General features: G+C 32.1%; 1 protein-coding gene across 15 annotated transcripts in view; it reads left to right on the top strand.

Moving 5' to 3' along the window:
- The first annotated feature begins 2,315 nt into the window (after positions 1–2,315).
- Positions 2,316–25,039, top strand: part of LOC106050925 (carnitine O-palmitoyltransferase 1, liver isoform-like) — a 38,625-nt gene continuing 15,901 nt past the window's right edge. For 6 of the 15 annotated variants that reach the window (XM_013205995.2, XM_013205994.2, XM_056031669.1 and 3 more), the window contains exons 1-12: positions 2,317–2,485; positions 14,316–14,474; positions 15,692–15,828; positions 16,479–16,656; positions 19,159–19,260; positions 19,751–19,888; positions 20,665–20,742; positions 21,034–21,141; positions 22,418–22,502; positions 23,819–23,933; positions 24,268–24,424; positions 24,569–24,616. In XM_013205995.2, the coding sequence (XP_013061449.2) occupies positions 14,334–14,474; positions 15,692–15,828; positions 16,479–16,656; positions 19,159–19,260; positions 19,751–19,888; positions 20,665–20,742; positions 21,034–21,141; positions 22,418–22,502; positions 23,819–23,933; positions 24,268–24,424; positions 24,569–24,616 (1,287 nt within the window). In that variant the 5' untranslated portion in view covers positions 2,317–2,485; positions 14,316–14,333. Of the gene's footprint in view, positions 2,486–2,544; positions 2,564–2,881; positions 3,036–3,550; positions 3,611–7,897; positions 8,173–8,438; positions 8,458–8,637; positions 8,657–14,315; positions 14,475–15,691; positions 15,829–16,478; positions 16,657–19,158; positions 19,261–19,750; positions 19,889–20,664; positions 20,743–21,033; positions 21,142–22,417; positions 22,503–23,818; positions 23,934–24,267; positions 24,425–24,568; positions 24,617–25,039 lie in introns of those variants that run through there. The other 9 variants (XM_056031663.1, XM_056031664.1, XM_056031660.1 and 6 more) reach the window with 9 other exon arrangements.

Genomic DNA, 25,039 nt, shown 5'->3' with positions numbered 1-25,039 from the left:
CCACATAAATCCGCCCTGCAAACAGTAACGTTCAACTAAAATGCTATTTAACCTTGTTTAGGCCATTTATTAGAACATACATCCTCTTTTTAGGATCCCTGAACTCAAGAAAACATTAAGACATTAAGAAACTAGAGCGAACGCAAAATATAGCAGTGAGATTTATAACAAAATAATATTCACAATGACTACAGTAAAATACCATTATTAAAATCACTAAATTTAGACACACTTAATTTAGGTCAGAAGAATAAAAAAGTAAAGTAGCAATAATACATAAAAAAATTAACCATAGTTTACAAATAGAAAAACAAAACTATAAAATACTCAGAAAGACACAAAGATATAGGCACATTTCTTAGTCCGTATGCTAGGACAAAGTCGTAAAATTGCTCCTCTTCCATAGGATCGTTACAGAATGGAATGGGTTGCCTGAATCAGGAAAACCAACGACTTAGCAGAGTTAAATACGCTGATTAACATGCATGACTAGATTGACACTTGAAAACAAAATTAGCTACGCTTATAGCATTTTGAGTGCCTAATTTGCTTTTTTTTTTATATTGAAGAGTTTTTTTTTTAGCTTCAAACACCGATGAAGGAGGTTTTAAACTCAAAGCCCCTTTGGCTGTGCTGGGGCAAGTGATGTTTTAGTATTAAAATCTCACCTAAAATAAATAAAAAATCAGTCACTAAATTCCGACCCCCCCCCTTGTGGGGGGTATTTCATTTCCGGAGGGGGGGGGTTGAACCCCGACCCCATCTGGCTACGCCCATGACGCATACCAAGAGTTGCAATGACATGTAGGCCATTACGAGGAAAGCGGAAACAGAGAAATCCTAGTATAACTTGGCGCCACACTTTCATGGAAGACTCAGAGCAGTGGACACCAGGTGGGAAGAGGCTTCAGACATTGCCAGTGACAGATTTTTGTGGAGACAGCTTGCTGCCCAATGCGTCCAACGGCGCGGGAGGATCTAAGTTCTATGTAAGTAAGAATAGCAGATTAGGTTTTTGAACTAAAATTTTTTAATAGCAGGATAATGCACTGTAGATACTTCAGAACATATATTTTTGGTTTCAAATACCGGAAATAGTGCCTGGCGTCGGAGCTCCGTCCCGTACCCCGCTGGGAGAGCTCGCAGCACTCCCCCAGACCCCCTTGCTGGCAAAAGACGGGGTGTTTACGGCTTTTCCACTCTTCCAGGAAAACCCAATTCTAGGTAAGGCTACAATAAACGAAACAATAAAGGGTCGGAATATAATAAAGATTAATTATGCGCGCACACACACACACTGTGATGAGGATTGAAGCCTATCTATTTTGTAGTTAGTGATGCCTATCTGACTTCGACAGATTACTCTGGAAATGTCTGGGTTTCTTGTGCGGGTGTATTCAATGCGACTAACCACTAAGACTAAGAACTCACACAAAGTTAACAAGTGAAAAGTCCAAACCGTTAGACAATTCAAATGATGGTTTTAATACAGCAAAAGGCCACAGTCGAGTCTGTTGATAAATACGTCTTATCCCTATGAAAATCCTATCACCAACTACTTTTAAGTCTCTATAGGTAGCCTCTAACCCACTAAGTCATAACGTCACTATAGTCGCGTTCTAAGTCCGTCAATTTTGTTGCGTCTCTATACAAACTAACAATACTAAGTGTCTAACAACACACACACACACACACACACACATAAAGATTTTATATTGCGGGGAAAGGAAGAGAAAAAATCTCCCCAAACCCCCTCCCCCTTAAAAAAAAAAACAACAAAAAAAAAAACCAACCAATCCTGGCTACGCCCATGATGTATATATGTGTCGGGGGCGCATTATGAAGCGGGTCTTTCCAAATCAAGTCAAAGTCTATGTTGGAGAAATTACGATGCGCAGGTCAAACAAAAAAAAAAAAGGGGGGGGGGGGCAGAGAGAGATTAAGAGGGGGGGGGGGGATAGAGATCGGGCTGTACAATTTAATTGTAACAGTCAGTTACACTAATTCACGGGCTAAAAAAGTATGTTAGTTTGGTTGTTAAAATGTGGCCCGTTTATTACAATAAAAAAAAAAAAAGAAAAAAGAAAAGAAAAGAAAGGGGTGTTCCGGCCATAATAATATAAAGCTAGGGAACAAATTAACGGGAGTAGATGATGTCTACTGCTAGTTTAGTATAAATCAACATGATCGTCTGTAAATGTAAATGGAACTGAATTTAACAGATTTGGAACCATAAAATTAATAAGGATCTGGGTATTTTTTGATGTTTTTATACTTCGATTCTAGTTTGTTTTTTTAAATCTTTGTGCAACTAGTAACCGAACTCTGAACATAATGAATCAATGAGCCAACAGAAACACAAACATTGTTCTAGATTCTAGATAGATCTAGATTCTAGAGATAGTAGCCTAATAGAAGTATATATACATTTAGTACATAACTCTTCTAGATCTAGAGTATAAAGATCTAGATCTAAGACCTAGTTGTAAGTAGTCTAGATAATTTCGACCTATAATTAGTATAATACTATAGCCTTAGCTTAGCCTGGCTTAGGCTTAGGCAGGTAATAAATAAAGGGGGGGGGGGTGCTACTAGCTATTATTAGTATTATTTAGAATCTAGATCTAGATTTAGAGTCTAGATCTAAATAAAGTCATTAAAGTCTCAGTATTTAACAAATTTAAATAGTCTTTTTTTTTATATAGATCTATGCTATGCTATGTATATATTCTATAGCCAGGTATCTAGATCTAGATCTAATTTAATTAATTCTAATCTAGATCAGATTAACTATTGATTGGCAAATTTGTGGACTACTGAGTGTTGCCAGCCTAGGGCCTAGCCCTAGACCTAGACTAGATAGCAATGGCAATGGGAAATGCGGTCACTTGACTCCATTCTATTTTTAGCCTTTTGTTTATACCCAAAAGTTCAAAGTCCAACGATTGAGCTGTTGTGAAGATGAAATAGAGAATCTAGCAATCTAGATCTATCTCTAGATTGGATTTTTAAAATCTAGGCCAGGGTAAAGTGAGGTATTGTTGTTAATTGAGACTATTTTTAGATCAATTGAGCCCTTATTAACAATAATAATAAACTTTGGTATGGCATTAATAAATATAATCATTAATGATTAATAAGTATAAGACATAAGTATAAGTAGTAACAGTATGAAGATAAGTCAATTAAGATTCTAGACTAGTCTAGACTCAAGAATAATTTAGATCTTGATCTAGATTCTAGATTATTCTAGATTTGATCTATTTTTTATATGATTTAATTTTAAAAAGGCCAAAAAAGCAAACAACTAGATTAACTTCTAGAGACTAGACTGACAAGAGATCAATAAAATTAAGTTAATAAAAGTATAATTAATTCACGATCTAGATATACTCTAGTCTCTACTCTAGATATAGAGTAGTTTATTTATTTCGTAACGAACATGAAATCGGACATCTTGCCGTATTGTTGATTTTACCTCGTTTTGATGTGATTTATTTGCAAAAGTGAGTTTTGTGCAATTTGCATGTCCATTTTCAATTGTCTCTAGATCACTTTCGTTCGTTTTCGACATTTTCCAGACAGGATACAACATTTTCAAAGTTGCATGGTAAGCCATTTTTTATTTCTATATCATTCAGATAAACTAGCTTCCAGGTTAAGAGTTTTTTTTTTGTTCCTGTTTAATGTTGTGCACTTTCAAAATTGATAATTACGTTTATTTCTCCCACCTCCCACGATGTCTCAACTCTTGATTCTGCCTCCCATAGTCCTCCCATCACTCATGATGTCTCACCTTTTTCTTTGCACTCCCATGATGTCTCACCTTTTGCTTCCTCCTCCAATGATATTCTACATCTTCCTTTAACCTCCCATTATAACCCACCTCTTCCATCTACCAGCTATATCACCTGATTCACCTTTACCTCATATGATTTCACACCCCAGACCCTAACTGGATGTAAAACAATGACTGCCCACCAATTAGGTGCCCTAAATCAGTATTTGCTTTTTTTATTTGAAGAACTCTCCCATGAACCTTAAGTTTTTTTCAATATAAGCTAATCCCCTAACCCAGGAAATTTCCAATGCTCTTGACAAAATTATATTTGAAAAATTTAGTGAACTTTCCCTCTCACTCCTAAAATTCTGTCAAGTACCTGCAGATGATAATTCACAACTAAAAGCTACTCTAATTGCTCAGGACATTTTACAGATACCATCCTTTAAGAGCAAGGACAAGAGAACTGCTAAAGCCAAAAAATTAACTCCAACTCTCCCAAGTCTTGTAAGCGGGGAGGAATTTCGGCAAGCCCTTAAGCGCAAGATCACAGAAAAAGATGAACAAGAAAATATTAAAATAAGTAAGAAGGTAGAAAAAGATGAGAGAAAAAGAAAAAAAAAAAGATGAAGATGCACTGCAGAGAAAAGTCTTGAGAGAAAAGAAGAAGGTAGAGAGACAACAGTAGAAAGATGATGAAGCAAGGAAGAAAAAGAAGGAAAGAGTTTTAAAAGTTTTGCTAAGAAGAAAGACAAATGAAGACAGCGATGATGACCCTGAGGTAGAGAAACTGATGGAGGCAGAACAGAAAACATGTGACAATGAAAGTGGTGATAAAGTTTCTGACAGTCTTGTTGAGGAGGGAATGAAGATTGTCCTGCTGGTTGCCTTACTAGAAAAAAAGGCACTCTTTAAGTTCTATGTGAAGAATGTGATCTGTGGTGGCACACTTGTTGCACAACAGTCCCTCAGAATGGAACAGAAGAAGGATTAGAAAAATTCAACTTTCTGTGTTCTGCCTGTTGCCCCAATCAATATCGCTAGTTCACATTAAACTTAAAAAAAAACAGACTATGTTATCATACATATTTATATAACTCTTTACATTTCTATACTAAATGCTTTCATATTATTGTTATTGTTATAGCATTCATATTATTATTATTGTTGTATTATTATTATTAAGAGTTAAAAATGGTCACTTGAGTTTTATTTTCTGTTACAATTGTAAATCACGCCATTTGTGAATATAAACATATTGAAATTGTAAATATAAATTTGAATATAGCTGTATATAAATCTTTATAAGTCTTTGTTTTTAAATTTATTTTTTGTTAAATATTGGTGAAAGTAAATAATCTAAATGACATTAATAAAATGCTTATGGTCAGAAACAACAACAAAAAAACTTGAATTGAAATTATATATTAATAAAAATAGGGAAAAATAATACATACAACATTCATTAAGTACAACACTCAATGAATCATTTAAACATAAAATAAACAGTCCAAATTAAATTGCAACACTCAGTAAATCATGCAAACATAAAATAAACAGTACAAATTAATATCTAGGCTACAATCTTCATCTAACTATATTCAGTCATACAATATAAACTGATTTTAGTATGGCAAAACTACTTGGAAATTAAAAAAATAAATAAAGACTGTCTTTTTTTAAATGCATGGGGGATTTTAAAATTTAGTTAATATTAATATAGAGTTAAGATATGAGTTTATTGATATTAAAATATAGAGACTGTTTGGAATAAATTTTGGTGTTTGGAATCAAATAAAGTGTGAAAAATATGTTCAGATAAAATAATGACACATGGCCTCTTTTACCTTAAATATAAATAATAAATATAGGTTAGGGGTACAAATATAAGCAGTTATCCTTTACTCCTTAAACTAAAGAACATTTTGGTATTTCATTTTCTTTTCTATGTCAAACCATTATCAAATAATGCATGGTTAAAGTCAAACTTTGAAACTTTGGCCTATAGGTGTTTGGATAGCATAACTTACTCTAACTGGATTCAATATAATTAGATAACATCTAGAATAGATCTAGATTTAGCATAATAGATATAGAATAGATATAATACTGCTTTATTGATCCTTATGTAACTTTGTTATGATTACAAGGACTCTTTTCTCATATAAAAACAACACAACAGAAACATTCACATAAATAGAACAGAGTTCATTGAGGACTACACAGAGATACCTTGGTCATTTTCATGTTTCTTGATCAACGAGTGGCATTGATATAGTCTTATCGAGTAAGGAACGTATTAGTTTTTGTACTGCTCGGTTCTAGTCTTGATAGACAGAAGTGGCCCACTTCGCGACGACTTGTAGTTATGATAGAGCAGGTGGCTGCTGTCTTCTAAGATTTTTCCAATTTTTTTTTTCAGGCTTACTCATGAATGAAAAAAACACAAAATATACATTGTAAAATTAATATTGCCTGTTTTAAAAAATTTGAGATAAAAAAACAAATCAAAGGAGGGGAAGACCATTCATATCAGTACCAGTAAGCAATAGCACTTTTAACTTAAGACACTTAAAGTAGAGTATTTAGTAATTCTAGTAGTATACTATACATTTCTTTTTTTTTTTTTCCAAAAGTTGCTGAAATCAATATATATAAATATAAACCTAGATAGATCTAGTAGTCTTATTTCAGATGTAGACTGCACATATAAATGTTCATATAATATATGAGTATGCATACCTACACTAATTGACTAGATCTATTATAAGACTTTTCCACTGTTTTTAATTGCTTGATTATTTAAAAAATTCTATTTCTAAAAGTTGATTTCAGTGACAGACACATTAATGACTTAGCAGAGTTTAAGTCTCTAATTAACATGCACAAGATTGACAAATGGATATGCGTAGGATGTAATCATCTTCTGTTTTGAAGAAACATTCATAATTTATAAGTTAGATGTGTAGTTTCTGTTTTGTTATGTTTTAATTAGTTTAGTTATTATTTAATTATTATTATTAGACCACTTCTACTTGTCTGAAAAATGCTAAAAAAAACAACAACAAACAAACATCGATATACATTGGTTAAAAAGTTAATGCAGTTGTGTGTTTGAAGTAATCGTCTTGTGGCAGGCTAGCATTGGGATATAATTAAACTCAAATCTGAAGGAACATCCAAATCATGTAGAACATAAACAAATATACATGAAATTTAAAACTACTTGTTTTTAATTAAATATATCTGCATTTAAAACTAATAATTAATTAAACTAATTTAATAATGTTTATAATTGAATAAAAAGTATATATTTCTAATCACACAATATATAATCCAATGCTAGACCACAACTGACCCTTTTTTTTGTTTTGCATTAGATCAATTATTTTTTAATTGGCAAGAAAAAAAAGGTAAAAAATGTTAGTACTATCCTTAAGTAGGTTTCTTATTTAAGATCATAATGTGCTCTTTAACTAATTAATTAATTTAAAAAAATGGTTTCTTGTGAGAATTTTATTCTAAATAGATATATATAACAGAAATAGTTAAAAGTGTGATCACTTCTGATAGGAAATTTTAAGATATGAATGAGATATAGACTAGCATGAACTATGACATGTGTTGTATTCAAAGGGCAAAGTCTATATCAATCTGAATATACAATAATTTCACCTGTATCAAAGTCACACCATTGAACTTTGTGCTAAAGACTAGCCCATTTTTTTTTACTTTGTCATATTATCTGTTGTTGTGTACTTATTTAAACTCCCTCCCCTCCTACAGTTTGTCTCTCACTTAGTATGTATAGTCTCTCTCTCTCTCTCTCTCTCTGATTATAACAAGCACCTTCAAATAGAATCCATCCATTATCTGTTTAACTAAAGAGGAAGGAGGTTAAAGGAGTTTTTTGTTAATTAAATATTAAATGAAAGCCAACAGCAAGTGTGTAATTTTTCTTTTTTAATACCAAAACAAAACAAAAGTAATGACAAAAAATATAATTGATTATTTAAATATGATACAAAAAGAAAAGTTTCACAGTGCTGATCAGTCCAAAGTTCAGCTTCAGATAAGATGAAAGAAAATAAACAAAACTGGGTCAAACTATTTCAAGTGTGAATGGAGTCAGGAGGAGACTACTGCATTGGTTCATTCTGTGATGAATTGTGTTTGTGATGTTCCATTGAGAGCTAGGAAACATTCATGGAATAATTTTGCCAGCAGACTCTCAGACTCTTCAGTACATTTATATATATATATATATATATATAAGTTTCAAGGTTTAGGGAACATATATAAAGCTTTATTATCACATTGACCTAGCTAGAGCTTTTCTTGATAGCAAAGCTGGCATTTATTGAGTAGTAACAGTTGTACAGTAATATCCAGTGAGTAGTATAGGGTAGTGTTTGTTAACCATACTTGTTTGATCAACATTGACTTGTCTTAACATAAAAGACTTTTGAGCATAAAAAAAACCTGTCACAAAGATGTTAAGTTCATAAAAATACCAGCACACAATTGCTTTTAATCATGTTCATTCATAAGTAATAAACATGTTTATTGAATTGAACCACTTAGAATATACTGTATTGTTCAACTGAGTGCTCTGCTTTCAATTAAAAGTAAGCTACAGGACACTGAGATGGGCATGTCACAATTATTTTGAACAGGTAGCTGAAAGGTTCATTCCTCTGTACTAAAATGTTCTAGCTTAACCCCCCCCCCCCCTTTTTTTTTTGTCACAGATGACAAATGTGCAAAAAAAATTAAATCTCTAACAAAGAAGACAAAAGGCTGTGATCTTATTGTTAGCAGCTTTCATAAGTAAAGGCTGCTTTTGTTTCTCTTGTAATGATTGCTATTGTTGAAGTAAGTAATGAATTTTGATATATCCTAACCAGGCTTGGTTGTTTAAAGTACTGGTACAATTGTGTGATTTTTTAAAGTAGGCCTATTTCCAAAGGTCTGTGGCCTACTATGTTATGCTGTAGTCACATCACTTAATCTAAAAGCCTAAAAGTGTTTATGTAAAGCTCATTAATGATGCTATTCAAATGTTTTAATTAAACCTACAAAGCAAATATTCATTTCCTTGCTTTAGTCAGTACACATGGACTGGTGTTAGTTCATTATCTGGTTTTGAAGGCCTATCACTATTCTTAGTTTAAGAGAATAGACTTATTAATGTTGAAATCATTTTTTATCTTTGAAGTTTTGAATGTGTATTTTATTTTCAGTTTTGCAAGTACATAAACATATTTATATAAAAAGCAAGTAAAAGAGGAAATACATATCTTCCTTGCATTTTAAATCCTTTCCAACTATTTGTTAAGGAAAAAATCAAACAAAATGATTTTGTGTACCTGATCTTAAAAAATTTAGAAGGACAAAAACATTATTGTAACCCCCCCCCCCCTTTTTTTTTTAGTTTGTCACCTTTAAAAAAGATTTTAAAAAAAAAGAAGAATAAAACATCTTTTTAGATTTTTGGGCATGTACTAAAACTAACTTTTGTAAAATAAAATTCAAAAAAAAATCTTAAACAGCAATATCATGCTGATGGAGATTATGTTTATAATTGCTGTACCGTTTCAAATGTGTTTTTGTTTGTTTCATTGTTTACTGCTTTAAAGCCGAGTAGTTACAAAGTTTACGTTTTATTAACAACTTTCCAAATTGTAAACATAATTGAGAAAAACTAATTCATACAACACATGCTATGATGGCACTAAAATAATAGTTTTTAACACCTTTACTTTGTCATTAAAAGTTGTCAAGCTTTCACCTTTGTTCCATGAATACATATTTCTTTACCCTGACAGGTTGAAGTTGTCATTTAAATCCCTTAGCCTCCTTTCACCTCATCTCTTTAACTGTGATTTAAATTTTTTAAAAATATTTACAAATGCAGGATTTTTTTTCCTTCTAATACCTAACAACTTAGGATTTAATCCAGTTTCACAATAAGTGTAAATATAAACTTTTAACTTGATAACATAATTTGTCTACATTACAAGCATTTTGCTAATAAAAGTCATGCTTAACTTAGGAAGTTAAATTTTATAGTAGATATTTAAGTTTTTAACCATCATGACAGTGTATTCTGTGTATGTTTGCTTGATTATTGGATTTAATATCAGTACATTTTATGTACCTTTTTATTTTTAATTGTTTAAAATTAATGTATTACATACAATTTGGAACAGTTGTAAACCTTGGTTTGAAGGTTATTTAACAAAATATTTGCCTTGATCCAGATTTCTCAAACTCTGTTCAGTATTTTGCGAGCCTGAATAGGTGAAATTGGGTGCATATGGTGTAATTCCTAAGTAAAGATAGAAATGATATTTGATTTTATTAATCGTACATGCATTTTTATGGCAACAGAAGAAAATATGGATTCCAACATGCATATAAACTTAGAAGTGCATGACCTAGATGCACACAAAATATTATTAAACACAAAACTTATGCTGAAGTTTTGTAAACAACTACAAAACAAAAGTGTATTAGAAGTAAAATCTTAATAGCTTAGAGCAAAAGTTTATTCCCCATTTTTGACTTAGTATCATGGGCGTAGCCGGGGGGGGGGGGGGGGGTTCCAACCCCCTCTGAAATGAACGGAATTCAGTGACTGATTTTTTGCTTTAATTTTGTTTATTTTAGATTAGATTTTAATACTAAATCACCACTTACCACAGCACAGCCGAAGGGGTTTTGAGTTAAAAACCCTCTACCAGGGGGTTTTGAGTTTTAAACCCCCTACCAGAGGGTTTTGAGTAAAAAAAACCCTATCAGGAGGTTTTGAGATAAAAATCCCTCTACCAGGGGGTTTTGAGTTTAAAACCCCCTGCCAGCGGGGTTTGAAGCTGAAAAATACCTCTTCAATATTAAAAAAAAACAAAACAAGGTTACAAAGACAGTTTGTGTGGAAACACAAACTTAAAATTGGCCCCCGAAGTGGTCCACCCTGGCAGGCTTCAATATTTTCAGAAAGAACATCCAAATGAAATTATATCAAAGACAAATGACAGATAAGAATGGAGAAAGAAGCTTGACAGATCTTGTGTAGTGCCCCAACGGTGCAGCAGATCAAAGGATAGGTGCAAGTGAATGCAAAGTTAGATGTGAACCTGGCCTAACTAGTTCCCCTTTCAGACCTTGTGGTATATAGGGCAGATGATGTAAAGTTCATCTGTTTTTGTGGCCTACGGTTAACGAGGGTGTCATGTAGCCAGCACAACGACCAACCGCCTTTACTTTTCCCCAACTAATGTCAGGTACCCATTAGAGCTGGGTAGACTCAGTGGCGCCCAAGGATTCCGAAGTTGAAAATCCCAGTCTTCACCAGGATTCGAACCCGGGACCCTCGGTTCGGAAGCTAAGCGCTTTACCGAGCCTGTCCTGGTCTTTACATAATGTAATTGTTTTGAAAAAGCTATATCTTTTATTTAAATTTTCAAAAACAATATATAAAATATAAAAAAAAAGTTTAAGAAAATGAAGTTTATAAGATTACTATTCGTTTTAAATTAGGTCTAACTTATAATGCATACTAATTAGCTTTTTCTCTTTAAAAAACTGCTTGCATAACTGCTTTTATAAATTAGATTTTTGCTTTCAGGAAGAAAAAAAGTAGCCGTTGCATCAGAACTTTGAATGGTCTAAAATATTGTGATGTCGGATTTTCAATATCTTTTCTAGTTTACGAGATCTAAACGGGACGGACGGACAGACATTTCGCACAAAACTAATAGCGTCTTTTCCCCTTTCGGGGGCCGCTAAAAAAAAAATTTACGCACTCAAAATGCTATGAGCGTAGCCAAATAGGGGTTTGAGTTTAAACCCCCTTTCAGAGGGTTTTGATGCTAAAAAATACCTCTTCAATGTAAAAGAAGCAAATTACATACTAAAATTATTTGAGCGTAGCTAAGCTAATGAGGGGTTTTGAGTTTAAATCCCCCTCCTCCAGATGGCTTTTTAAAAAATTAAAACCCTTTCAGATGGTTTTGAGTTTAAAATTCCCCTACAGAGCGTTTTGAGTTGAAAACCTCTCTCTTCAATATTATTTTAAAGCAAACTACAGTCACCAAATTCTATGATCGTAGCTAAATGGGGTTTTGAATAAAAAAAACAACTCCAGAGATTTTATTTTAAAACCCCTCAACAGATGATTTTGACGATAAAACTTTCCTTTTCAATATAAAATCTAAAGCGAAATACAGGCATGTAATTCCAAGAGTGTAGTCATGAGAGGTTACACATTTCTACCAGTGGCTGGGCTTCATTAATAAAGTATGAATAGTCATCTGCCTAAATTGAAAAACACTAAATGTGGCTCAACAAAGATGGCTAAGACAGATTTTAGGCGTCAGTTATAGAGATATAGAAATCAAAGAAATCATATGCCGAACTGGGAGTCGACACCTTAGTAAGGTTCTGACAGAGCATCGCATGAGGTATTGAGGGACATGTTCTCCAACAAAATGAATTACTCATAATAAGAGTTGCGGAAACAGCTTGCCGGAAAATGCGCCGAACTGTGTGAGAGGGTATAAGTCAGTAAGAATAGCACATTAGGTTTTTGAAATAAAACTTTTTAATAGCAAGATAATGCACTGTAGATACCTCAGAATATGCATTTTGTTGGCTTTCAATACCAGAAATAGTGCTCGGCGGGGGGCTTTGCCCGCCCTGGGGGCGCACTGCGAGCTCCCCCAGACCCCCTTGCTAGCAAGGGCGGGGAGTCTAGGGCACAATAAACATCTTCCGAAAGGGTCAGAATGTAATAAAGATTAATTATGTACACGCACACACACACATATGTATATAATTCCCCCCCTCCCACCCCGAAAAAAATCCTGGCTACGCCCATGCTTAGTATAATGCATTGCAAATAGTTGAATCCAAACATGTTGTAGGATTTAGTTGTAAAACTTTGTCATACATAAAAGAAATGATGAAGATTTATTAATGTGCGCATATTTACATGGTCATATTTTAAGATATATTCAGCTGTATTAATGATTGCATTACAAATCAAGAGATAAATCTAGCTTAGGAAAAGTGTATTGTTCTTAGGCGAGATAGTTTGTTTGAGTGATGGTTGAAAAGATGAAAGATGCACCATGTGTTGCAATCTTTTTTTAGAAACATACCTTGGGTATTAACAAAACATTTCTACAAATTTAAAGCCTATTTATACAAGGAATATGTATTAACATTTTTTTGAAACCAGAGATATAATTTCATCTTTTGATGAAAAAATGCAATTCGATTTTTGTCCAGTTTTAAGTTAATATTTAAAAATGAATACTAAGTAAAAAAAATTTTCTTGCCTTGCATGAATGAATTTTTCTTTCTAAAAAGAAATTTGATCTCTCCCCAACCCTCCTTAAGTTCAACAGGTAGTCGATGTATTCAATTTGAAGTTTCTTATTATAACAAAACATCTGAACAATTTTGAGAGAAACCACACACACGCACACTTGTTTAGAGAGAAAAACATTTTCCTTCTCTGGGAGAGAGGAAAAGTCTAAATAAATACAGTAGATAACAATATAAAAATTAAACAGGATAATTCTTTTCAGGAAAAAAAGGACTTGTTTTAGCATTAAAAAAGTATTTTTCAAATGTTTACAAAGTTATAGTATTTGACGATATTACTGTACTTTTTAAAATTATTTTGGTAGATCTTTTTGCCTTATGAGGACTTGTGTATTTTGAGACACTAAATCACAATTAGAGACCAATAGGAGATTGTTTTTATTTCTTTTTTCTTCCTAGAAAATATCAGTATTTGAAATACATTTCTGCCATATTATTTTTTTAGGATACTTTTGAATGGGTTAAAAATATTTCAATTTTTATTTTTTTTTGACTAACCTATGAAGGGTGGTCCAGGTCTAGCTTAGAGTAGTGTTTAATACACTGACTTGGTAGAGATAGTAAGAAGGACATTTTCTTTCAGGCCTCTCCAGCCATTCCATGGTGTCCTTAGACTTAACTAGTTAGTCGAGTAGTATATAGTTCAAAATTTAGTTGAAGCCATCTATTTCTTCTTGAGATGGGCTGGTTATCAATGAATTAGCAAGGTATGAAGATAATGTTTTGGTCCAGTACTTGAGTTTTGGTGTGGCTGTTGTATATACCAAATATTTGGAATGCATCAGAATCTTTCAATGATAATGTGACATTTGTTACTAGATTTATTGTTAAAAGCTTCATCATGGCCACAGAATAGGTATACAGTATAGGAATACAGTATATCTGTAATATAGTATAACATATTAAAAAAATATAACCCACCTGAATGCCCCGGAAGCAGATGCACTTTTAGTTAATCCATTGATTGGACTCTCTTTTTGACCTTTTGTTTTTCCTTGCCTTGTGCATGACTTGTGGAACTTCTGTAATGAAGGAAGTCCGTAATAAGATAACTTGATGTCTTATACAGATTTTAAAATACTCGCTAATGGTTATGCCAATGAGCTACTTTCATATTTTTTCTTTATCTCTACATTATCAGGTTGTAGGCGGATAAAAGATGGCCGAAGCACATTCAGCTGTCGCCTTCTCGTTCACAGTCACACCAGATGGCTATGATGTTCGCATTAATCATGAGGCTCTTAAAGCTGTTTGGGAAAGTGGTGTTGTGTCCTGGAAGAAAAGGATTGGAAAACTTAAAGTAAGGATTAGGTCATGTACTTATTGGTAGAATGCACCTAATAAAAGAGAATCACATCAAAAAATGTAAACTAACATGGTTACAAAGACAGTTTGTGTGGAAACACAAACTCAAAATTGGCCCCCGAAGTGGTCCACCCAAGCAGGTAAAAAAGGCAGGTTTCAATATTTTCAGAAAGAACATCAGAATGAAATTCTTTCAAAGACAAAAAGAAAAAAATGGAGAAAGAAGGTTGACAGATATTGTGTGATGTCTTATAATGAATATCTAATTGATCTAATTGTTTTGTAAAGGGTCAATCTCTTATTCAAATCCTCAAGAAAAAAACATTTGGTAAAAAAAAAATCCTTTAGTTTAGTATATAATCATAGCGCAGCACTGCAGTTCATGTGATATGAAAAACTACTTATTAATTGTTGTTTAAATTGTGTCCAACTTATATGCATACTAAATAGATTTTTTCTCTTTAAAAAAAGTAGTAGTTAATATGACAGACCTTACTAAACTTAGCAATAAACAATAAAATATTTTGACAAAAAGTCTAAAACAATTTGCATAAATGTGTTAAAAATATGGTAAATATTCATCTCCCCTACTTAAGAGCTTCCTGTGTTTGTTACTATTAATAGTGAATAGTTGTAAAAGTGGTGTATTTTTGTCAAAAAACTGCTTGCATAGGTGATTTAAAAAATTAGATTTTTCACTTTCAGAAAAGAAAAAAGTAGCCGTTGCATCAGAACTTTGAATGGTCTAAAGTATTGTGATGTCTGATTTTCACTATCCCTTCTAGTTTATGAGATCTAAACAGGACGGACAGACAGACAGACATTCCACACAAAACTAATAACGTATTTTCCCCTTTCGGGGGCCGCTAAAAATGTATTGACCAATGAAGGAAACATTTTTTAAATATATTACTTCATTTGTGTAAAAAAAATTGCAGTTAATAAAATTTATTTTTTGCGATTGGAGTTTTAAAAAATGTTTAAAATCTGCTCATTTCAACTTCATTGATTTTTCCCACAAATATTACAAATGTTCCATGTATTAGAGCTGGCTAGAGTATTACCAAATATTTAATTAAAATCATTTTTTTCACTGGGATTCAATATTGTGACCACTAGTTTAGTAGTTAAATCCTTTTATGATTTTTATACCATGCTTCCTTTTATAAACTTGTGTATTTTATTGAATCAGTCTGTTTTTGCTTTTTACAGAATAATATTCACAATGGAGTTTTTCCAGCATCACTTTATTCATGGCTGATTGTAGTGACAATAGTTCTTGCTGTCCAATTGGTTAGCTATGATCCTTCATTTGGGTTCATTCAATTGATACATCTTCATATACCATAGTAAGTGACCTGTGTGTCAAAGTATTTAGGATGCCATTTAGTGAAAGATGTTTGTACAGTATATTAAAGTTTTAAAAGGACAACTGACCACTTTCAATAAATTCACTAAGTATTTGTTTTTGCATTTAAAAAAAGACAGACATAAAGTAGAGTTTTCCTTCAACACTTGAGGTCCATGTAGTAGATGATATCTTGATTACCTTTTTTTTTGTGTGCTTTTTAGATTATGTAACCATTACAATGACCAACTGCTTTTATTTTCCTCAGTCCTTGTCAAGTAACCATTTCAGCTAGCTGGACTCAGGGAAATAATCCTAAATTAAAAAACAACAACAAGAACAAAAAAAATAACCTGGGATTTTGAACTTAAATTTCTTGGTTACAAAGCTGACCATTTGACCTCAGCCAATGTTCCCTTCCTCATAAAATATTTTTAGTTCAATGAATATATTATTATTTTATGAAAAAAAAAACAGTGGCTGTTCAAAAAATAATGCTTGAAAAAAATGTAGCAATGTTTACAACTCATTGAATGTGTTAAGTGTATTAGCAGTAAAATAGTGTTTATAGAATAGAACAGGAATGGAAGTTGTTTAACAAGATTTTGTTATTTTTTGCATCAAATTTTGTGAGTACAATTTTTGTTACAGTGTGAATAGTGCATCCTCTTCACTGTTAGGTCTTTATATTAGTACCATTGTTTTTGGCACACTTATTTGGATTGCAAAGTTCTTAGTGCTCAAGTATTTACTCAAGCTGCTGTTGTCCTATCACAAGTGGATTTACGAAGTCCATGGGAGAACTTCATTCACCACAAAGCTTTGGTTTGTAAGTACTTTTTTTTTTCTCTGTCTTCAGAGGAACATAAAAAAAAATCATTTATTACAAGAAAAATAAGAAGTAATCAAGTGGACCTGTTTATACTACACCTGAGTGTGCTAGCATTTTTATTGACATGTATTCCGCAAAAACAATAGCTTAAAAATTATTTTTTTTAAATTAAATTTTTGAACTCTTTAACACCAGACCTAAAAGATTCTATTTAATGGATTTTGTTGTGTTCTATTATTCCTGTTTTGTTAATATCTTCAGTAATAATAATAGATTTTGTTGATTCTTTATCGTCACAAACACAACACACTTTATAATGAGTAAAGCACATAAACATAAACCATAAGCTGAAATATAAACATTTTAGAAAAATTAATTGAACAGGAGTTATTATATGTTTCAATCATGACATTGAATTGACAAGAAATAGATTTGTTAAGCCAAACTAGTAGTATTAATTAAATGAAAATTCAAAACCTCAACAATATGCCAGTATCTTTTTATATACTACTAGCATTACACACATGCTATGTCATTGATTTCATCAAATGCTATGTATTTTTAAAATTTTGTCTCAAACCTCACCTTCTGTATTTATTTTTTATTCTATTTTGCGCTTCCATTTAAATGACCCACATTTCAGCAATCCTTTTTAACTTGTGATTTCTAGTATCTTTTGTTGAAAATTGAATGGCCTGATTTCTCTCTCTTTCTATAACTCCTTCAACCCTGTATAGTGCTGTCCCACTTAGACTATTAACTTGAATCAGAATGGTCCGCTATTTCTCTTTTTGTCTTTATCTCCATCTCTCTCTCTCCTCCTCCTTATCTCTCTCTCTCCCCCCCCCTTTTCTCTCCTCCTCTCTCTCTGGAACCCTTAATTTTGCACTTCCAAATAGCAGACAGTTCCAATTCAAGTTCAAGTAACATTATAAACCACTTAGAGAAACATAATGTCCTTACTCTATACCAACATGGCTTTAGGAAATATAGATCATGTGAAACACAACTAATAGGACTAATTGATGATTTTTCAAAAGGTTTTGATAATAATGAGCAAATAGATGCTATCTTATTAGATTTTTCTAAGGCTTTTGACAAAGTTCACCACCATAGCTTGCTTAGAAATTTAATTATTTTAGCATTGATGGTTCATTACATCAATGGATTTGGGATTTTCTGATAGGGAAAGAACAAACTAATAATAAATTACTCTAAATCAATACCAATAATAGTAAACTCAGGTGTACCTCAAGGAACAGTCTACTACTATTTTCAATTTACATAAATGATTTACTAAATTGCATTAGTTCAGGAATAAATGTCAGATTTTTTGCTGACGATTACATAATATGTAGAACAATAAAGACAACACAATATACAGAAACTTTACTATGAGAATTAGATGAATTACACAAATGGGAATCAAATTGTCTTTCCACCCAGAAATATGTCAGTTATTAAGAGTAACTAAAAAAACTAAAACAAATAAATACCACTTATCTTATTCATGGTAAACCAATAACACAGACTAAAAACACAAAATACCTAGATGTTATAATACATGAAAAACTGTCATGGAATCCCCATATTGATGAAACAAAAAAAAAATCAAACAAAGCATTAGGGTTTCTTAAGAGAAATTTCTATAAATCAAATATGAACATAAATGTTATTAAATCTTGGTTAGGCCAATAATAGATTATGCATCCTCTGAAGAAACATTAAGAAACTGGAATAGACACAAAATAAAGCAGTGAGATTCATAACAAACGAAACATTTGACTAGAGTAACACCTTTAGTAAAATCACTAAATTTAGAAAGCTTTCATGATAGAAGACTTAAAAGTAAAGTAGCAATTATACATAAAACACTGAACAATAATCTTCAAATACAAAACCAAACCTTATAAAATACTTGTAAAGACACAAAGATAAAGGCACATTCCTTGTTCCATATGCTAGAACAAATTTGTACAAATGCTCCTTCTTCCTAGAGCCCTTGTGGAATGGGTTGCCTGAGTCAGCTAGGAAAACCAATGACTTGGCAGAATTCAGTCATTGATTAATGTGCATGGCTAGATTGACCTAGGAAAACACTTAGGACGTAATCATTTTCCAATGATATTTTTAGACTTCTGTTGTGACGTCACAAAATTTTTTATGATACATATAGCAATTTTGAAAATACTAGAGTAAATATTATTCTAGTTGAATTTTTTTTTTACAACTTTTAAGGCTAGGCCACTTGTCTTGTGATAGAATACAATAAAAAAAAAAGAATAATAAACAGTTTTCGTGCTGAAAGACCAACTCACATACTAAACATGTTTTCTTTTTAAGGACAAATCAGTACATTATCAAGTTCAGTCATCACCATACTCAAATTATGATATTATACTAGCTTTTTGTATTTATTATTATATTATAGAAGTTGTTAACTTGTTAGTTGTATATTTAGATTTCCAGTTTTTTTTACCTTATTCCCTACTCATGCAGACATTGATCAAACTATATGGAGGCAGAAAACCTTTGTTAATGAGTTACCAAGCATCTATTCCAAAGTTACCAGTGCCTGACCTGAGGTCATCTGTAAATAATGTGAGTTATGTACATTCTGTTATGATTATAATGATAACTATTATATATAAATTAAAAAACTACTTTTGTTTAAGTACCTCCTCACTACTATTTGATTGAATCTTTATTTGGTAAGATGAAACCAGCTTAGATGCTTCCATGAACTCTTATAAGGTTTCACTTTACTTGTATTTCCTTACAATATAAAAAGATTTATTACATCAAATAAGTCACACATTTTTCAGATTAGGCTGATATCAGGCAGGTTTTAAGCCCTTTACTATCAAATCAGTAGTTAAAAGTACATTCTACGCATCCTGGTAGTTTCTCATACCAGTAACATTAGACTTACATTTTATGCTTTATCTTTTTGCAACTACACAGTTAAATTATATCATTTTCTTAAACTTTAACTTTGAAATGTGCTATTTTAAATAACATTCAAGGTTTGTAATTGACCAACAACTTTCTCAGCCATCCTTTCTGCAAATACACTTTTTTTTTCTTTCAGTACTTGAATTCTGTGCAACATTTGATGCCAGCAGAGAAGTACAAAGAAGTTGAAACACTAGCTGATGATTTCTGTAAAGGTGTTGGGAAAAAATTTCAGAGATACCTTATTCTGAAATCTTGGTGGGCAACAAATTATGTAAGTACTGGAGAAAAATGTAATAAATTATGTACGTACTAGACAAAAATGTTAACAAATTATGTAAGTATTGGACAAAAATGTAACAAATTATGTAAATTATGTAAATACTAGACAAAAATGTTAACAAATTATGTAAGTACTAGACAAAAATGTAATAAATTATGTAAGTACTAGACAAAAATGTTAACAAATTATGTAAGTACTAGACAAAAATGTAAAATTGTGTAAGTACTGGAAAAAATGTTAACAAATTATGTTAGTACTAGACGAAAATGTAAATGTAAAAAAATTATGTAGGTACCAGATACAAAAAGTGTAAAATTATGTAGAAAAAATAATTTTATTACTAGACAACAATGTTGAGCTTACATTTATTCTCTGTTGTTGTTCCTTGAAGTCTTTCATTTAAAAATTAACTTTCTATGGATATTTAATACTTAACTTAAACAAACTTTCTAATATATTCCAGTTTTGATTAGCTTTATTAAGGAATTAATGTGTAATTGATTAGTAACTTCTGTAAGTTTATGATACACATAATACTAATTAAATAATGCCAATTGTCTAATGCCAGATTTATGAATCCTTTTATTAACACACTCACTTAACACAGTTTACACACATTTCATACAACATTACAATATTAACTCTCTTGTCAATTCTAGTAACAAATTACACACACATATACACATTGTGGACAACTTCACTTCTTTATCTTGCAAAAATAATCTATGTTATTATTTCAAGGCATGGTGTCAATATCTTTTTTTCAGGTATCTGACTGGTGGGAGGAGTACATCTACCTGAGGGGACGCTCACCGATAATGATCAACAGCAACTATTATGGTTTGGTATGTGGTTCAATTGTTCTTTGCAAAATGATCAAATCTATTTCTTTTGATGTAAAAAGTATTCTTTAAACTAAAAAAAAACAACATTGAAGCCAATTTGTAGAATTATTTTTTTAAATTCTACTGAGTTAAGAAGAAGCTATTTTAATTTTTTGTTAAATAGTCAGAAAAAATCTTGTGGTCTGCGTTAAATTCGTTCTAATTATGCTGTTAAGGCTACCTTTTATTTTAAAAAATATTTTTTTATTTGCTTGCACAATTATATTTGTTAGTAATTTGTATATTACTCAGGATGCATTGCTGGTTCACAATACAAGTGTACAAGCTGCTCGAGCAGCCAACTTGATCTACGCTATGTTAATGTACAGGAGAGAAGTAGACAGAGAGGAGTTAAGACCTGTGAGTTGTTTCCTTTTTTTTTTTTTTATAGCTTTATATAGCCTAACTTTCATGCTTATAGCATGCTCAGTGCGCCATGGTCCAATCTCATTTGTGGGGGAGAGATATCTGGAAGAAGGTTTTCCGGCTGCCTTTAGGTGCTCAGTAAACACAACTCTGCTCGAGTCAGGTGTCGAACCTTGAGTTCCCTAGTAAGGTAGCCAAGCTAAGCTCAAGCGTACTTTGCCTCATGGCCACACATCCCGCAGATCAAAGTTAGACATCCATCTAGCTTAGTGTAACAATCCATACTTTTACTTTACTTACTAAATGAAAAGTTATTTGACTATTAAATTTGTCCACTCTGAGTTAAATCACAGAAATAAATAAAAAAAAGACAGAAGCATTAAATCCTAGGTTGTACTTTATGTACTTTCTGAGGCATGGAGAAGATTTAAAAAGGTCAAAGCTTGTACACACTTACTATTAACCAGAGAGTTTGTTCAGTAACAACCTCATCTACTTTTAAGCTGTTAAAAAACCTGAATGTATGACTTAAAGATGTAAGTACTGTAAATAAACAACACATGACCTAGTAAGCAGGATTGCCTTTCAGACTTTCATTCAATGAACATTCTTAATAGACAGTTAAAAGAATAACAGTGTGTGAGTTTGAGGCAAGCTGCTAGGATTAATACTGCTAATGGTAGCCTAGTCTTAGTGACTTCTGCATTTAGTTAATTGGGTCTATGGGAAAATTTTTTTTTTAATTAAATTTTTAAAAGAATAAAATTGAAAATGATCAAACTACTTATTTTATTTTTAATCTTGTTTCCTTTCATTATTTGTGTTGTTAGACCCATATGAAATGTAGACTGCAACCATTGATTAAGTAATCTTCAATATCAAGTTTCTCTTTTGATCTTTTTAATACCCCCCACCCCTTTCTTAACTGGTCCAGACAATAGATAGTGTATTGAGAAACCTAAACTCATGAAATTGTGCTAAACAAAAACGATTGGGAAAAATATTTACAATTGCACAGATTTATTAATGTTAGTCTATCTATTATAATTTTAATAACATGACTGATCCAAACTAATTGATATAACTACCCTTAATATAATCTTTGTTTTAAATAAAAAGTATTTATACATTTTTCTTTTTAGATGTAGCTAAAAAGAAAAAAAGAAAAATACTAATGTATTTTTGGCATTGAACTATTTGTACTAATTGCAATGAATTTGGTGTGAAAACTCATGAAGATGTGTTCTAATAGTATTGTTTTGATATCCAGATATTAATCAACAATGTTGTTCCACTGTGCTCAGCTCAGTATGAGCGACAGTTCAACACAACTCGTATACCTGGCATTGAAACAGGTTGGTCTAATTTCTCTTCTTAGCTTGAGAAATACAAATAGAATCAAGTCATCAGCATAGGGTTTTAGTTCAACCTCTTTCATTTCAATTGTTTGTTTTTTTTTGTTTGACGTTTAGAAACGATTAGATTTTTATTGTACTAAATGAAAAAGTACAATAGAGCAACAGCTTTGTAACCTTGAATTCTTTTGACTAACTTGTTGAAACAACTTTTCAGTATTTAGATTAGCATCAAGACAAAAGCCATGCGATTGTTTTTGCAAAGGATTAGATTTATTTACCTAAATAAAATTTATATAGTCCTTTTTTTTGGTATTTAAATGATAGGTGTGAGTGGAATAATCTTTTGAAATGTAAATGTAAATTTGTGTGTTGAAATGATACTTATTGTTCTAAATTAAAATTGACCACTTTATTGGGCATGAGCATCTTTCCACACAATACTTGTTGCATAGCATTAGCTCTTCTAAAGTGTTGTAGTTCAAAGATTTCACTGGTTGCTCCAATTCCACTTTTACAATGTGTTAGCTTTAAAGCCAGCTCACATGCTTTGGAAGTAATGGCAACTTTATTGTGACACTTAACTTTGTTACAATGTGTTGAAATATATATGTTGTTTACATTGTAAATTCTTCTTTATAAATTTTCACTCAGTGTCACTAGTAATTCAAAAATGTCTTCAGTTAAGATTTTTCAGAAAGTGCTTTTATTCTGATGAAGCATTCCTTTCTATGGATTATCTTTTGGAAATGAGATGAATGCCTTGGTGGAGGTTGGAATGATGTCACCCACTCATTAGTTGCCCCCTCTCCATGCAGCTGATGTATTCAAAGGAACTGCTAGTGCCTATACACTTTGGGGTCACAGTCTCTGCCAGGGTGTATCACTGAGTGCTGCAAACTGCCTTAGGTTTGACTCCAGAAGCCTTTCCCATGATTGTGTATAGCTGCAAGGCAGCAGAGGTTTGAATTCAGAGATTCATAGTTATTCAGGGGATAGCCAGCAATGGCTAACGAGCTTGAAGCTTACTGGTTTAGGCACTAGTTACTCGCCTTCGCCCCTTCTTCTGTTCAAGAAAACAGTTCCGGCAGACTCAATACCTGAGCCACCCATGAAAAACAGAAGTTGGACTGGTTGTCAGAGGCTATTTGAGACACATGTTATAGGTAGTGGAGTGCTTATATCCATTACCACTTCCAGCAATGACAGCCCTGCTTTTAACCCCTTTCTTAGTGTAGCCATCACAAAACTTGTGTACTCTTCTTTAGCTTTTACCATGTTTAACAAAGTTAACCTTACTCAACAAAATGTTTCAGATAAACTAGTTCACTTTAAAGAAAGTAACCACATCACTGTCTACCACAAGGGACGTTATTTCAAAGTTCTTATCAAACACAAACAAAGATTTTTGAAACCAGCGGAACTTGAAATGTAAGTCGCTTAAATTGCTGGACTGAAGCTAGTGACAGATAAGTTATTGTTTTGATTTGCTTTGTATTTGTGCACAATTTCAGGTATTTAATATCAAAAGGTTGAATCATTCTACTATGTTTGTCTTTAGCAAATGGAGATTACAACAAGAATTATTCTAATACTTTCAAAAAGTAATACACTTTTATAATTTTGAAGGGGCTTTAAAACCAAACCAATCAACTTGAACACCTTCATTTCACTTTAAGATAAATCTAAAACAAAAGACTATTTTATTGGAACAAATATAAGCAGTGAAGCATTTCTCAGGCTAGGTTTTGTTTCATTGATACAGCATTTTCCAGAAGATTCTAGATGATAATTCAGCCCCTATGGAGGGTGAAGAGCACTTGGCTGCTCTGACAGCTGGTGAGAGGATCCCTTGGGCCAAAGCTAGGCAAGAATACTTTAATCACGGCAAGAACAAGACCTCACTTGATGCAATAGAGAAGGTGAATTCGCAACACATTTTTTAATTTACTATTTGTTGTTGAAGTAAATTGTTCATAGTTTGATAACAATGTGTATAAGATTCAGTGACAATATGTTTCTTATGTGAAATTATATAATATAGCACAAAATTATAATTTCAACAGGCTGCCTTCTGTGTAACCTTTGACACTGAACCTCAAGAATATGATCCAGTAAGTGAAACATACTTCAACTAGAGATTTCTTTTGCTAGAGGTCTCTTTAAAGAAAGCTGATATTGTTTTTGTATTGTCCTATCACATTTAGAGTTCAAAAACTAAATGCCTTTGCAAAAATCAATATCTCTTTCATCTTCATCATGCTTGAATTGGATCCAGTATGAACAATATTTACATGATAGCTTTAAAACACTTCAAGTGTTGGTTATTTAGCAGCTGTATGGGACCTTGACTGACAAAAATGACAAAAGAAGTTGACAAAGATCTTCATTTTTCTGCTACAAAGTTAATGATGTTTTCATGATGGTTAATTTAAGGTCTATGTTGCTAATTTGATTTAGGTTGGAGTTTGAGATTGATGTGATTAGAACTAATCCTTTTTAAACTTGTTTAAAACATGAACTACCAAAACATTATA

The sequence above is a fragment of the Biomphalaria glabrata genome, chromosome 6 (genome assembly GCF_947242115.1).
Source record: "Biomphalaria glabrata chromosome 6, xgBioGlab47.1, whole genome shotgun sequence".
Taxonomy (NCBI): Eukaryota; Metazoa; Mollusca; class Gastropoda; family Planorbidae; genus Biomphalaria; species Biomphalaria glabrata.
Note: the sequence above shows the minus strand (reverse complement) of the source record. Positions and strands in the feature narration are given on the sequence as shown.